The sequence below is a fragment of the Talpa occidentalis genome, unplaced genomic scaffold (assembly GCF_014898055.3).
Source record: "Talpa occidentalis isolate TD23 unplaced genomic scaffold, MPIMG_talOcc4v2.1 talOcc4.7, whole genome shotgun sequence".
NCBI classification, from domain to species: Eukaryota; Metazoa; Chordata; class Mammalia; order Eulipotyphla; family Talpidae; genus Talpa; species Talpa occidentalis.
Window position 1 is genome coordinate 82,311,071 of NW_023605083.1, and position 16,363 is coordinate 82,327,433.

Below are 16,363 nucleotides of genomic sequence, written 5' to 3' on the forward strand. Positions count from 1 at the left end.
AATTTTAGTGTGCAACTGACTCTGTTTGCAAAGTCAATTGTGTGCAAAGAAGCTGGGTAAAGTGTAATCCAAACAACACCAGCTCCTCTCTGTCACGGTCATCCTTGCAGGCTGAGCAGAACCAGCACATCATTTGTCACTTGACCACAGGTATACAATCAGAAATGCATCTATAGATGATTTTGTCATCGTGCAAACATCATAGACTATAATTACACAAACCTAGATGTGGCAAACATCCAGCTTATATGTCCTAGCCTGTTATGACCACCATCTTACATGTGGTCCTTCACTGAAATCTTGCTCAGCAATGCATCCCGGCATTCTTTTCAGTGTGTACTTCGTGTATTCTGGACATTGGACTCAGCACTTTGCACACATGAACCCCACAGTGAATTTTCAGTAATGCTGTGGAGTCTTGGATTCATTTCTTCTCTTACTGATGAGAAAACTAAGATGAAATAAACCAACCCCTACCACACAGCTGACGAGTGAGGTCAGCAGAGGCAGAGCTCGGTCTGCTTGGCTGCCAAGTGTCTGCTTCCCGCTAGCGATGACGGAACAGTTAATTAATGGTAAGCATGGCCCCCAACCAGTTGAAACAGGTGCTAGTGGTAAACAAGAGGCATGGACACAGCCCTGTCCCCAGGTGGAAGGTTTGCCTGCTCATTACCACTGCACCCCTGGCTGGTTGGCACAATGACGGGCCCCCCCTCCAGCCACCCGGTGGAGGCCCGGGAAAGGTTTCTGTTTGGAAAGCCACTTGCTCTCTCTTTTTCCTTTGGGCGCAGGGCAGGCTACTCCAGGCCTATGGTGTCTTCTCCCAAGGCTTTTCTGTTCTATGGCCTTGGAGGAGGCCCGTGTCCTCGCTCAGCCTAGCCCAAGTGTCCCCCGTGATACTCTTGACCCACTGAATGGGAGACCTTGGATCTGGCTGTTGCCAGCCTCAGGGAGGCAGCTTGGGCCCTCCTTACTCCCCCTGCCACCCCCAAGTGAGGAGGAAAGAGACTTCCGGGAGAGGCTGCTGCCCCCTCTTTGGAAACTTGAGGCAGAGCAGGTGTGTAAGACTCCTGTATCCCTTGCAGTTCTGGGAGGTGCTTCCCTTTCCTGTAGAAGTTTCTTCAGTGGCATGTGCTTTGGGACATCTGACCAGTGTCTGCTCTTCAGGGGTGTCTGGCAGGCAGCACCTCCATGGACGTGATGCCCACAGCAGCCTCCACTGGGAGGACTTGTCGGAGTGGTGAGCGGAGCAGCCGGGGCGGTAGATGATTTCTGACATTGATCAGGATATCCAAGTAGGGGTGCAGGTTCTCTTTGGGACCACCGGTGTTCTGGAGTGGATGTAGCTTTGGTCATCCTCTGGAGCTGACAGTGGAGGTACCAGCAGTCCAAGGGGAGGGTAAAGGTGAGGGTTCCCTGGAGTTTTGGCCTTCATGCCTTCAGAAGAAATGTACCTTCAGAAGAAATGAGTTTCTTCAGCATCATCCTGAGGCCGACACTAGTTTCCAAGGCCTTCTTCAGAAGCCCCATCTCCAAAATGGGCACCACCCCTCCCACATCTCCTCGTTGCCCACAGATCCTAAGAGAACCTGGAGGCTTAGCTTGATGAGGACGATACCCACCCCAGTTAACACCTAGTGCCTGTTTTCCTAGTCCAGGCATCCTGCCAGCACTTTATAACCATGTTTTCTTGCCTGCAAGTCTTTTTAATAGCCTTTTGAGGCAAATCAGTCCCATTTTATAGGTGGGGAATGGAAGCCAAGGTTAAATCTGTATTTCCCTGCTGAAGAGGTGTCATGGCAAGGGGCTTAGACTTGTTTCTCATTGAACTACATGGCCTCCTGGATATGGCTAGAGTAACCAACATGGACATGTACTTTTTTGTTCTTATTCCAAACACTTTTGTGTATTAGTGACTCACTTGCCCCCAGTTTCCATGAGATAATGCCGTTTTTATAGGTGGTGAGATTGCGGCTGAGAAGGGGGATTTCCCTGAGATCCTGATGTAGATGGCAGAGCTGGGACAGGGCCCAGGTCTTTCAGCCTAGGACAGTTCGTGCCTGGCGTGTGCCCTGCACCTCATGGGACCCACCAACTGTCTCTAGCTGATTGATGCTCTTCTGTCTTTCTGTAAACCAGGCTGAGCACCAGGGCAGGGTCCGGATACACAACCAAGGGGCAACAGAAAACTGGGGATGGGGTTTAGGGTGAGGCTTTCGTTCTAGTGCGGGGTCCTCCCTTGCGGTCAGAATGCCGATGACTCTCCCTCTTGCTGCTGGCCCCATCACTGAAAACCCAGGTGCTTTTCTATTCTGGAAAATTTGTCTTGCGGTTTTGTGGTTAAGAGAAAAATGTTGCTACCCATAAAAGGCCCCCTGTTGGCCCCTGGGGTTGGGCTGGCAGGCCCCACTGCGGTTTGTCTGGGAAACTAGCCTGGGGGTGCTGCTTTCTGCTGTTGTCACTGTGACCAGCTTTCTGGAAAGGGAGAGCAGCCTCATTTTGCTTAAATGGGAGCTGCTGCTTGCCGGGTGCCTCCATCCTGTGTGAATAAGAACTTTAGGAGTTCCAGAAGGCAAATGCTGGCAAATGGATGCTGGCCACGGCATGTCTTCCCTTTCCTGGTCTCAGCCCTGTCAGCCAGGAGTGTGGGCTGTTCATGGGCTCAGTGAGCAGTCCCTTCCAGTTCTGCACTGTCCTGCCCACGGACTGTTTCGCGCTGTCTAGGGGGGATCTCTAACAGCCTTCAAAAAAAGGAAACTACTCCTCCTTCTGTGGGGGACTTGCCCTGGTGTGTGAGACTCTCTGGCTCCTGAGTCATCCCTCAGTCAGTTGGCATTTGTTTTCCACTGTCATTTCAGTAAATGTGTGTGCCTGTTGGGGCCATGAAATGTATTGTGTTCATCTGTCCATTCATTCAACAAAGGTTTTACAATAGCAAACCAGGTGTCAGGCACTGTGCTTGGCTCCTGGGGACCAGGAACATAGACAGGCATGTGGCATCACGTAGTTTCCAGTTTAAGGAAGGAAACGGACAAGTTAAACAAACTGTGATGTGTGATCTGATGGAGGGAGCAGGGCAAGGAGCTGAGGAGGGGTATGGGAGGGCTTCCTGGAGGAATGGATGTGTAAGCCATGTTGAGGCTGAGGGCTCACTGGGGCCTTCCCAGAAGAGGACAGGGCTGAAAAGGGCTGGATGTACTGGAGGGGCTTACTAGAGAAAGCGCAAGCCCTGGTTCATCGCCATGGCCAGGCAGACTAACCTTGATGTTGCCCTGCAATGGGCAGAGTGTTCTGTAGAATGGACCTCTGAAATGGGGCCCTCGAAACGTCACGATGCCACTGCTTTGCTGCTGTTGGTGCCAATAGCCTGACCTCTTTGGTGGATGTGGAAAAGAATGTTTTTGACTTTGCACAGTTACTTGATTTATTGTCCTGTCTTTGGCCAGGCCTTTGACAGTGTGGTGGAAAGCAGTTTAGAGTGTTGGGAGGGCTGGCTGTGAGAACCGTTTTAACATGAGGATAAGGCCCGTGTGCTTCTTTCCTTTCTTCCTTCCTCAGGCAAAATTTTTGAGTACATGTCATGTGCCACATGGAGCAACAGGAGTGTGGGGACAGTCACGAATGAGATGGACACAGGCCTGTAGGAGGAGGCCTGACCTAGTCTCAGTAGGAGGAGGAGGCCTGACCTAGTCTCAGGGGCTTGCATGCTGCACTTTAATCTGCCAACAGCCTGGGAGTGAGATGTTATAGATATAGATGTTCGTGTTATAGACATCAGAGAACCAAGGCTCAGAAAAATTCATTAACTTCCCCAAGGTCACATGGAACCTAGGTTCTATTCGGCACCTATGTCTGTGCTATGTTTGCTGCCCTGGGAGCTTACCTCTTTTGGGGGAGACTGGGTCAGAAGCTGAAGCTGAGGCCCACTATGATAGGGGCTACCACAGAAGCACAAACAGCCCTCGGAAGGGGAGATGGGGCCTTCTGATTAGACCTGGGGAGTCTTTCCCACGCCAGGGACACTGGCTGGAGGAGGGAGAGGCTTCTGAGACAGTCTGAGCAGAGGCCTGAGGGTTAGCAAAGTATAGGACTTATTTGAGGAAAAGCTCCTAGGTAAGTGCATAACTGGAAGGCAGGGTGGAGCAGAGAGAGCCTTAAAAAGGTTGGGGTCCTGATTTTGGGATTTACCTCTGGTGACACTGGGAGGGATGGGTCAGAGCAAGGATTGAGTGCCTCTCCTTGGTCCTGTAGGGTAAAATCAGTACTCCTGCCTTGATGTTTGTGAACTTTCTATTTGAAGATGTTCCCAGGGACTTGGGTTTCATAACAGGTCAGCAAATACACTTGTGTGATGAGTTGCCAGGCTCAGCAGAGGCTCCTCGATTAGCAATGCCTGCTGAGTAGTAAGGCATCAGCACAGAGCACTGGATTAGCCTTGTCTGCCCTGTGAACCTGAAGGGCTTGTGGTGCAGGGGTGCCTAGGGTTTACCTCTGTCTAGGGTTCACCAAACCTGAAAACTCTACAGTAGAATGGAATTATTTAGCAATTGTCCCCACTTGCTGCTGAGCTCCCAGCTGATAGCAGAACTTAGCAGAGCTCTGGGCCACATGAGAAAGGCCATGCTCGTGAGCCAAGCAGATTGTGAGCCTAAGACCAGACGAGTTTCTGGGGGACATATCGGAAGGGTGATATAGAAGCAATGGTTTTATTCTTACGAGTCTTTTTGTTTCATGCCTCACATCTTTCTTACCACAGGGTTCTTTACCTGGCATTTGTGGATAGAATTCAGGGGTCCACGAATTTGGAGGAGAAAAAATCGTACTTTTCTTTTCCTTTATTTATTTATTTATTTTTGTGGGACCCTCGCCGGCGGCCGGGCAACCAACTGGCGCTGCAGAGGCTGCGGGCAGCCTCGCAGCCCAGCGCACAACCACCGCGCCACCAGGGGAGGCCTTTATTTTCCTTAATCTTAACTGAAATTATTGTGTTATTCAATTGGGATGAAGGTAACAAGGCATGGTCATCTTCGCAAATACATGTAACTTAGTCACAGTAGAAATCACAGCTGTTTTCATATCACATTACAGTGGAGAGGTCTGAAAACACTGCTTCCATTTGTCAGAACTTCAAAGTGGCTGTAGTCACTTGACCCAGTGTTAGATATTACTGAATGCTTTCATAGAGAAGCTTTTAGTACTGTCACAATTTTAAGGAATAGTTTGATAAATATATTTAAATAGATTTCCTTTGTAATCCTAAATTTTTTGTTTTTCCTCTCAAATGCGTTATTCTCAGAAAGGGATCATGACCTCCCAGACTGCCAAAGGCAGCCTTTGACCAACAGCGGTGAAGAGCTCCTGTTCTTAATGGATCTTGAGAGCCTTTTTAGAGATTTGAGATTTGAAATTTCAAATTATTATTTTTTTTTGGTACTGTGACTACTAACAGTTCTTACCCTCTAGAGAAAATATACTGAGAGCTTTACAGATGAAAGAAAGGAAATGAATTTATTTATTTTTATTGTTATTTTTTTAAAGATTTATTTTTTAATACAAGAGCCGGGGTCCAGGCCAGATGCGCAGGAAGGTGAGAGGATTCACCAGAGACAGAGTGGGGAACAGAACAGGCAGACTGACGAAATACACTGCTGAGGGGAGCAGCGGGCGAGGCAGGAGAGGTCTGCTCGCCTTGTGGGTTGCTCTGAGGCTGGCGGGGATCGAACCGGCACTACAGAGGCTGCGGGCAGCTTCACAGCGCTGGGCTCAACCTCCTGCGCCACCAGGGAGGCCCAAGGGAATGAATTTAATATAACAAACCCTTGAGGCTGGCAGGACCTCAGGGATGGCAGGGTTCCTGTACAGTTCTTTGAAGGTGGTGCTTGCCTTTTGGGGAGACTTGAAAGTCACCAATATGAGGCCTCTAAGGTCTCGTTAACATCTCAGGTGCTCTCACTGGGTCCCTGGGTCACTTGATCTCATCCATGCCAGGCTTCCAGGTTCTCTTTGGGCTGTGTATACACTTGTGTCTATTTGAGTCTGTGCCCCTTCTTTTTTTTTTTTTTTTTTTTTTTTTTGTGGGATTCTCGCTGGCTGCCGGGGAACGAACTGGCGCTGCAGAGTCTGCGGGCAGCCTCACAGCCCAGTGCTCAACCGCTGCGCCACCAGGGGAGGCCCTGCGCCCCTTCTTTTTAATCAGCCCCATGCTGTGGGTTCCCTGCACATCTAGCCTGCCTCTGCGTTCCTCATTGCAGTGCTGGGCATGGTTTGAGCCTAGTGTTTGTCAAAGAGAACGCCAGGCTGTCCTTGTTTAAACTTATTTTATTTGAGGCTTGAGCCTTTGAGAATCTCTGGAAAACTGGACAGTCTTCCCTGGAAAATGCAGACTCACATATCTGAAATTCTCATACAGTTTTGGGTGTGGGCCCTGAAAAGCTACTGGCAGACCCAAGGCGAGGAACCCTACCAATAATGCCACAGCCCAAAGGGTGTTTCCAGCTTCTTGTGATCACAGTGCACTGGACCTGCGTGAGGTGCTTCATCTCTTCACAGCTTCCCTGAGAGGAAGGTCTGTTATTATCCCTATTTTCTGGAGGAGGAGGAAACTGAGACTTTCAGGGGGCAAGGGGTGTTTAATAACTTGTCCCAAGTCACAGAGCTGGGGTGTGACTGACCACTGCCAGCCCCTACCCCTGTCATAACCCAGGCAGTCTGATTCTATACTACATGGAAGGTTACCCACATCTCCCATATCAACAATTACTGTTGTCCTACCCTGCCGAGCACTTCTTATATTCAGAGCATTCTCTGTTCTGGCCAGTCTTGCCCATTACGCTCCGGGGATCATGGCTCAAGGGTTAGAGTGTCGGCCAGCCTCGGGTGGGCAGCGGGTTCTGCAGATTCCCTGCTGGCTCTCCCAAACCCTTCTCGTCGCCTCCTTCCTCCCCCATGGTCTGTTTCACTGCTTAGCTTGTGTCTGCCTGAGCTCCCCTGCCATCTGCACAGGCCCAGAATGAACACTGCTTTTTCTTTTCTGGGTTCCCTACAGGCCAAGCTGGTCCGGTACATCTGCAAGCAGCGGCAGTGCAAGCTGAGCGTGGCTCCTGACAAGAGGACCTCAGAGCTCAACAGCTACCCTCGCTTCAGTGACTGGCTGTATACCTTCAATGTGAGGCCAGAGGTCGTGCAGGTACATGGGCCGTGGAGACTTGGGTCGGGGATGGGCATGGAGGTGTCCCTCACCAGCGTGAGGACTAGCTCCACAGTGGCTGAGCCCAAAGAACAATGGTCTTTATTCTCAGAAGAGGGTGGGGGGAACCACGGCCTGCAGGAGGGACCTAGGATTGGTGTGGTTCCAGCACGTGCCTGGGTGCCATTGCTTTAGAAGCCAGACAGCTTGACAGCATTGGTCTCTCACTGGGTGGCTGTGGTGACATCTGTGGAGTCATTGGCTGTGTAGCGGATGCTGTGTTGAACACTTGGATAGCTAATTTCAGTTCTCGAAAAACCCTGTGAAGGACCTGCTCTTGTTATTGCCATTTTATATTGGAGAAAATTAAAGCGCAGAATGGTTAAATAACTTGTTTAAAATCATACAGCCAGTGATAGCTTTGGGATTTGTAAACAAGAGTTTGAGTTTGGTTTTCACTTGTAACTGCTACAACACACTCGTTTCCTATCTCTGTTCTGTCTTCCTATCCATCCAAACTCACCAACTTACCAACCAGTATGTGTGTCTCGAGAGGTGCTCTCTGCCAGGTGTTGGGGTGGAGGGCACCTCTAGTGCAGCACAAACGAATTAATGCTTGGAGGTACATTGTGCCCAGTGAATCTTTTGAATCCCTTATTTCATTTCAAAATCAATAAGAGGGCCTACTTGGTGGCACACGGGTTAAAGTCTCAGTGTTATCAAGCTGTCACCAGCCACTGCAGCACAAGTTCAATACCCAGCCAGGGAGCTACCCACATGGCCCAGCAGACCTCTCCTGTCTTGAACGCTGCTCCCCTCAGCAGTGTATTTCAGTAGATCTGCCTCTTCTCCCCACTCTGTCTCTGGTGAATCCTCTCACTTCAGCACCTCTGGCCTTGTATGCATAAATAAAGAAAAATAATTCCTTAAAAAAAATCAATAAGAGCGACTGTTGCTATTGTTTTCAAAGTAATGTGAATTCATTATATACAGACACTTTGGGAACCAGAGAAGGAAAAAAGTCACACATACTCAAAATCTGGTCTAAGAGAACGCCCATCCTTCAAAATGTGATCTTCAACATTTTGGTATTTCCTTTTAGTTTGTTTTTCTCCCTATACTTAAGTCTTTTAAAATTTTCTAATGGGTTAGATGGGCGCTATCTAGTCAGATAGTTACCAGCCAGTTATTAGTTGCTACTACATTTATAACATGGCAAATCCAAATTGAGATTTGCTGTAATTTCAAAGATACAAATCTGAGGTTGTGCTGAATTCTGAAGACTTGGTACAGAAAAAGCAAAGTAAAATATTAATAACATTTGTATCTAGTATATGTTGAAATGATGATTTTGGACACAGTAGGCTAAATAAACTGCATTTAGAATCAGTTTTACAGGTACTTTCTAAAATGTGGCTACTCTCAAATTAAAATTTAATGGTGAATTATCTTATATTCCTTTTGGACAACACTGGTTGAAACCATGCTGAATAAACAGTTTTCTTTTATTCTTATTGACCATGTTAATTATTAACATGTTTTTCATATTTTCACACTTACTAAACCGTTGCTTTAATGGCTACATAATGTTTGATTGAGTATATGTGATGGAGTTTCCCAGGCAGACGTTAATTCCAGTCGTGGATCATTATATATAACGCACAGGTTAATATTTATGAAGCTACTTGTAGGTTTAGGAATTTTCCTGAGAGATTTCCAGACTGGATGTCATGCGGACATAAAGTTTCTGACAAAAGGGGAAGAAGAGGAAGGTGTGAGCTGGAGGAGCTCTTGGCATCTTACATGCCCTTGCCTTGTCCTTGACCCCAGCAGCCTTCATATTTTTGGCCTACTCCAGCTTTTAAGAAGCTGGAAGAAAGTTGGCTAATGTGAAGGCTGATGGGCCAGATCAGGAAGGAGACCAGAGCATGGAGTGCTTCCTCCATGGTGACAGGTCAAAACTCACGGACTTAGAGATGATGAAGCATTGAATGATCCCTCCAACCACCCTCCCACCCCCGATCAGCCCACCATTTATTTACCTCCCCCCTTTCTGAGACCTGAGGTAGAAAGCACCTTCTCCTTACACTCATGTCTATAGCTTATAGTTGAGGACACCACAAGGCCCATCAGATGCCAGATAAGCCACTGCTTGTGGCATACTACCTGTATCATGTGTGTCAGTGGGAGAGTAGACCGATCATATACAACAAACAGTTAAAAATAAAGAAAGAAAACTCTGAACAGTGCTTGGTGTTGAGAAAATCACAGAGGTATACTGAGGTAGACAAGGAAGAATGGGCATGCTCTTTAGACCAGAAAGCAGGAGGACTGCTTGGAGGAAGTCACAATGGACCTGACATTAGAATGATGTCAACAGGAGCCAGGGAAAGAGCACTCCAGAAGAGGGAAGAACAAATGCAAGATAGTGACCTATCGGGCACCTGATCAACATCATCTCTACCTGATGGATGAGGACCCCTGGCTTCAGAGAGGCCTCAGACCTCTCCTAGAACCACTACTGGGCAGACTCACAGTTCAGATCTGGGTCTGCTTCTAACTTCCTTTCTTGACCTAAGACATCTGTGGCAGATAGAAGGCTCTGCTCAGCTCCCAGAAGGATTTTCCTCAGATCTCCAGAGATCTCCATCCACCTGGCTCCATCCACCTCAGTCTGAGAGAGAGCCACCAGGGGGGCAGAGACCAGTATCTTGAAGGCCTACTGCAGGGGCAGTTTAGCACCTGGAGAGCCTGTGGTGGCAGTGGGGATAGAGGTCTTCTTGCCAGGCTGAGGCATGGTAGATACTGAGTCAAGTGATGTTTGAGTCACCAAGTCATGACTCAGTAAATGAGGGGGCACGCTCATTTGTTCACAGGGGTCAGCAGACAGGACAGCCCCAAAGCTGGATGTGGTTTGGGAACCAGGAGGCCACCCGGCATGGAGAACTGGGGCAGCCTGAGCAGAGGGCACTGTAGGAATGGAGGGTTGGGACAGGAGACTGGGAGCATCTCCAGCTGCCTGGTGACCTTAGAGATCATGAGGTGACTCGAAACTAGCCTTCTAGCAGAGCACTTAATTCTTCCTATCCCGTACACACAGACAGCTTTTCCTTCCCACTGCATCCCCCAATCTCAGTAACTGGTAGAATCCTCCACCCACTTACTCAAGCCACAAGCCCAAGAGGCCATTCTTAATGCTTCCTTACCACTTTTCACATGCAGTCTGTGGGCGCTGCCCCAAGACATCCTGTCCACCTCTTGCCATCCTGCTGCCATTATGTGGTCTAGGCCACCATCTTCTCCTGCCCAGACCCCTGCAGCACAAATTGGACCATGTCGTTTTTCTAGTGCTTCCCATTTTTTTCTGAATAGATGCCAGATGTGACACATGATTTGTCCACCTCCGTCTGACTTCATCTCAGTCACCCTCTCCTTTGTTCTATGGTCTGACCTTTGCACTTGCTCTTCCCTTTCCTGGAGTGCTCTTTTTCTGGCTCATTCTGTGGACATCAGTCTAATATCAGGTCCATTGTTACTTCCTCCAAGCGGTCTTCCTGATTTCTGGTCTAAGAGCACGCCCATCCTTCATTGTCTACCAGTACACTTCTGTGATTTTCTCAACACTGAGCACTGTTTGAAGTTCTTTGTTTATTGTTGTGTATCATCAGTCTGTTCTCTTCTGAAATACATGATCTGTGAGACAGGGGCCTACCTGCTCCAGGTGGTGTGCCACAAAAGCCACAGGGAGGATTGGACTTGATACAATGGCAGCTTGTTTGAGAGGGAGGAGCATGAACTCAGTGACATGATGGATGTCTCCAGGAGCCAGGGGTTTGGTCCTGAGGAAATGGTGACACAACTTACTCTAAGGTGTGCATCTTCACTTCAGGTCCTGAGATCATAACCCCAGAGAGCCACCTTCCCAGCAATGCCCAGTTGCCCTGAGTTTGCCCTGGACAGAGTCTGGGAGAGTTGGTGCTTCCAGGGAAGCAGGGCTTTTCCAGGAAGGCCAGTGCCTGAGGGTGCCTTTGCGCCTTGCTGTGCTCCCTTTCTGACCATGCCCACACCTCTTTGTTCACTACAGCTTGTGCTTGACCAGCCCCTCACTGGGGGGGCGGGGGGGGGATGTGTGTGTCTCTGATTTGGTATTGGGACTGTACCATGACCATAGAGTGCTCACAGGGCCCCAGAGCCTCCTGCTCACTTTGCTGACATAAAGGCAGCAGCATGCCTGTGCCCACCAGTCTCATTCAGTGGTTCTGGCTCCCCTATGGAATAGGTAACATTTCCACCACTTCACAGGTGGGGATGCTGGGGTGCAGTGGCACCTAGGATCCCAGAGCCTTAAGGGGCATTGCTGGTGCCCATCCAGGCCTGACCGACTAAGTGCCTGTTCTTGGCCACTTCTTTCTTCTTGTCAGGAACACGTGGGTTCTTGGCCAGGCTTTGGGAATCTGACCCCCTAAACTTCTGTTTCTATCTAAAGTGGGAGAATAACTCACGTGCATAGTATTCACCAGGGTGAAAGAGGGAAACGTTAAAGCGGTTTCCTCACCTTGCCTCCTCAGCTGCTGTTTTTCCAGGGTGACAGCCAGGCCCAAAGAGATGGCTAGAGCCTTGCACATGGGGCAGGCATCTCTAAATAGCCTTCTGGAGAGTGAAAGGAAGCAGGGAGTGAGTGGAAGGCTGGGAACAGGAGCTGGACTGAGGCTGCTTGCTGAATCTGAGGGTGGTGGGAGTCTGCCCAGTTGAGACAGAGCTGCACTGAGACAGGCTGGGACTGCAGCTGATCCCGCAGGCCACGCGTCCAAAGCATCCTCAGTGGCGAGGCAGAGGAAATGAGCCTGAGGGTGCTGAGGCCTGAACCTGCCTGGATTTTAAGAACCATAAGGAACTGCGTGTCACTCTGTCTTCCCCAAAGTCTCCAGACCATTTTTCTCAAGATCGCTCTGTTTCCCCTGCCTTTCCTTATCCCTACCCCCAATCATGTAGGTTCTTGGGCCTGGTCTGGAATATTGTGCAGGTTGGAAAGAAAGGGCTATTAGTAAACCCAGCCCCGCTAAGGTGAGGGCTGCCTTTTGCTCTGCTCCTGGCATTTCTATTTGAATGTGTATGGGGTGGGGTGGGGGTACTCCAGCTCAATACCGGCTTGCGGGTATAGGCCTGCTTTATTCTGTTTCTTAAACTAGACAGTTATTTGGACTCTGACACCCACCCTGCCCCACTCACCCTCAACTCTGATGGATCCTGTGTGTTTTCAGCCAGAATTGGTTCTAGAATCCTACCTGCCAGAGGTACATGCAAATTTCAGAAACAAAAGTGCCAAATAGCATACAAACCCATGCCTTTCCAAAGCTGACTCAGAGGCAGAGTCCCTTGGCTTCTGAATGCCATATCAACCATTCTTTATTTTCTTAAGTAAATCTTTCATTTAGGAGTAATTTTTTGGATTTACGGAGAGGCTGAGGAGGGGCACAGTGCACCCATATACACCACCCTCACTCAACTTCCCTCATCGTTAGCATCATATATCACCTAGTACCTTTGTGAAAACTAAGAGAACGACATTGGTATATTAGTAACTGAACTCCAGAACTCTATTTGGATTTTATCCTTTTCCCCATGACCTTTCTGTTCTAGGATCCAGTCTAGGGTATCACATTGTTTTTATTTACATACAAATTTATTTCCCCCCTTTTCAGTTGTTAAGATGGGATCATACAGTAGTTATCCTCCTGCAGGTTTGTAGTGTTACTGTCGTCTCTCTGTTAGTCCACACAAATCCATCTCCTTCTTGTTTAATAATAGAACAGTAAGAGTTAAGATTTCTTCAAGATGCTCTAAGAATGACCATTTTGTGGGGTGCCCATTATGCCACAGAGGCACAGCAGAGATGGCATCTTGGTGTGGGCCAGCCGGATGAGAGCAGGCTGAGAGGCCGTGCCCAGAAGAGCCTGTATGTCCCAGCAAATGGGAGCCCTTGGCAAATATTTTCTGGGTGAGGGGAGTGCCTTAGGACAAAAGGTTGCACAGTGGGCTGGAGACTGGACATGCCTGTATCTATCTGTCCTTTGTTTTATTTGGTTGTTCTGAGGGAGAGATCCAGATCTACTATGTCTGGCAGTTTTCTTTTGCTGAAGGGCACCTGCGGGTGTGCAGTCAGTATCTGCCAGAGGTGATTTGCCTTGGGGCTGCTCCCAGGCCCTGGGGGATGGTCTTTGTGCAGTGGAGTTTGTTCCTTCAGCCTCTGAATTCTCTGATGATCTCGACCCTCCATGGCTATGTGACTGGGGTCCTGACTTTTCCTTCATGAAAATACACGCATCCTGCATGTGAATAGCCATATGTGTGTGTGTAATCTCCCTCTTCCTTTTCAATATTGCCTTCCTGGCGTCTCTCCCTGTAGGGTTAACTAAATATTACTGCTTTTGTCTTTAGATTGTAACCACTAGTTAGTGGCCAGAGTCTCCAGGAAATAATGCCTTTGTGCTGGATGAGGAGAGGACAAATGGAGAAGAGGCCACAGGGCAGTAGTCTGGTGTGGGTGAAGGGACTCTCCTCTTCGTGGGTCAGCTCACAGCCCTCTGCAGCTCCAGAGCTTGCAAGTGGGTGCTTCTGACCTAGGGGACCTCTGATTCCTCCTCCTTCCCCTCCTGTGGGGTTGTTGGAGACCACTTACCCAGCGTCAGTCCTGCTAGAGCGATGCTGTCCAACAGGCCTCTCTGATGACAGACATGTGCTTTACTGCCCTGTCCAGGCAGTGTGGTAGCCACCAGCCACACCTGGCTCTGGGAAAATAGATCTATATGTTTGCAGTGCAACTGAGAAACCAAAATTTAAATTTTTCGATATCGTAATGAATTTCAAGTTAAACAGATAAACTGCTGATGTGTGCTAGGCGGAGCAGGTTCTCAGTCTGCCTTGCAGGGGTCTTGTGCTGACAGCTGGGATGGTAGACACATGCTGAGAGCTGGCACCGGGTGCCCTCCCAGAAGCCACCTGGGGTCTGTGAGAGCACAGGGGGCAAACTCAACCTGGAGGTCAGGGGAGGACCGGGCCAGGAAAAGCTTCCCTGTGACCCTGGACTGGCTTGGTGGGCGGGGGCAGAGCACAGCAAACAGAGGAACAGGACCTCAGAGACCCTGAGGTGTGAGAGAGCTGGTGTCATGGTGCAGGAAGGGCTGGGAAGGGCCTGGTCTGACAGGGACCCGAGAAGGAAACCAGTATATGCATGGAAATGGGCCTGTGTGCAACATAGAGGCTGTTGCGTTTTCTGGTGTGTGTCTGTTTGTGTGTCTGTCTGTGTGTATGTGTGTGTGTGAGAGAGAGAGAGACACAGACAGAAGAGTAGAATTGTTTTAAGGAAAACGAAACTCCTACCAGTGAAGAGGCTTAGTCCCCGGATGGGTGAAAGGTGACCTGGGCTCCTGGCTGGCTGGTGTGAGGTTGAGGGACGGCCCTCCCTTCCCAGACCCCCAGAGTCACACACTATGACTGTTCCACCCCACCTCCTTCCCCCACCAGGTTAAAAACTAAAAATCACAGCTTCATGTTCTGACTGCAGCTGGGGAAATAATTTCAAAGCCTGTTGGCAAGGAGCCACTTATTTTTTTCCTTCAGCAATTTCCCTGTTGGAGGTTATTAAAGGGAGTGGCAGGCGCTTGCTGAGATCAGTTCTAGCAGGGAGAGGTGGGTGTTACAGAGTCGGGCTGGCGCCTTTGACCACAGGTTCTCTGAATAAGCTCTCGCTGGCGGTGCTTTTTGAACCAAAGATGCAGGCAGGTCCAGTAAGAGGATTTTATTATGACCCTGACTGAGCAAGTTTCTCTTTCCCCTTTCCTCTGTCTTTGCCTCCCCATGTTTAATATCAGGTCTTCTTTTTTTTTTTTTTTTTTTTTTTTATTTATTTATTTGTTTGTTTTATACATGCACTGGGTACAGTCAGAAGCGCGGGAGGGTGAGAGAATTCACCAGAGCCAGAGCGGGGAGCAGAGCAGGCAGAAGGACCGAAGTACACTGCTGAGGGGAGCAGCAGGCGGCAGGAGAGGTCTGCGCGCCATGTGGGACCCTCCTCCAGTGTCGAACCGGCGTTCGGAGGCTGAGGGCAGCTTCGCAGCCCGGCGCTCAACCACTACGCCACCAGGGGAGGCCCTAATATCAGGTCTTCTTTGTGGGGGAGCTGATTTCTGCCCCCACCTCGGTTTCTCATTGGCTGGGAGTGGTCATAGATCTGTGCAGGCCTCAGAGTGTGAGCTGGATGAGGTGGGGAGGCTGCGTGAGGTTAAACCAGAAATGAACTCGTGCTTGGCTCCTGGGCACAGCTTTGATCAACGTGACTCCTATTGCCCTCGCTCCTGGCCTGTCCTTCCCATCTACTTCCCCTCGTCCCCCCCCTCTCCCTTTGGGAGCCAGAGACCTTGATGTTCCATAGCCTTGCTTTTAGGCAACTGGCAACCTCCGCAGCATGTAGCACACGCTTTCACCAGGCCGCGTGTCTACTACAGCGCCTGGACCACCTTGGTACTGAGGAAGTGAGGTCTCCATCTCTGGTTCTCAGGACCAGCCCAGTGCAGGCTCAGCCATGCTGCTCACCCCACTTTGGTTGGGGAATGGGAGATGTGGGCAGTGGGTGCAGGCCTGTGTCACCCAACCAGGCAGAAGCATGAAGTCAGGATATGGGAGGAAGGGGGTAAACTGCAAAGTGGCAGTTTCAATCCTTTTGCCTGAGGCGGGGGGCGGGGGGTTGGGGAGGGTGGAAAGTGGGATTCCCATTTTAAAACTGAGCAAACTGAGGCTCAGAAGTTAGTGACGTGTTGGCATCATACCAGGAACTAATAGCTGGGTCAGGATTCAAACTTGGGTCCTTGTGACTCCAAAGCCAGGCTTCCTTCTCAGTTTTCTCCCCTGACAGCTTATCCAGAATAGCTCTGGAGCTGTTCTGCCTGATGCTCCCGTGTGTAGTTGTGTCATTGAATTGGTCTTTCTATCTTCCATCTCTTTCTCTTTTTTCTCTTTTCTCCCCCTCTGCTTTCCTTTTTTGCTCATTCCGCTCCTTCCTTCATTCCTTTACATCCTTTCATTCTACACTCATTGATCACTGGCCTTGTGCAGCAGATCCATTATCACAGGGAATAAATAAGGTGTGTGTTGGGGTGGGTTGGGGTTCTTACAGGGCAG

General features: G+C 49.5%; 1 protein-coding gene across 3 annotated transcripts in view; it reads left to right on the forward strand.

Moving 5' to 3' along the window:
* The window catches only part of KSR1 (kinase suppressor of ras 1), a 152,339-nt gene that overhangs the window by 73,649 nt on the left and 62,327 nt on the right, over nucleotides 1-16,363 (forward strand). For all 3 annotated transcript variants that reach the window (XM_054689274.1, XM_054689273.1, XM_054689275.1), the window contains exon 2: nucleotides 7,046-7,186. In XM_054689274.1, coding sequence (XP_054545249.1) covers nucleotides 7,046-7,186 — 141 coding nt within the window. The remainder of the gene's footprint in view (nucleotides 1-7,045; nucleotides 7,187-16,363) is intronic.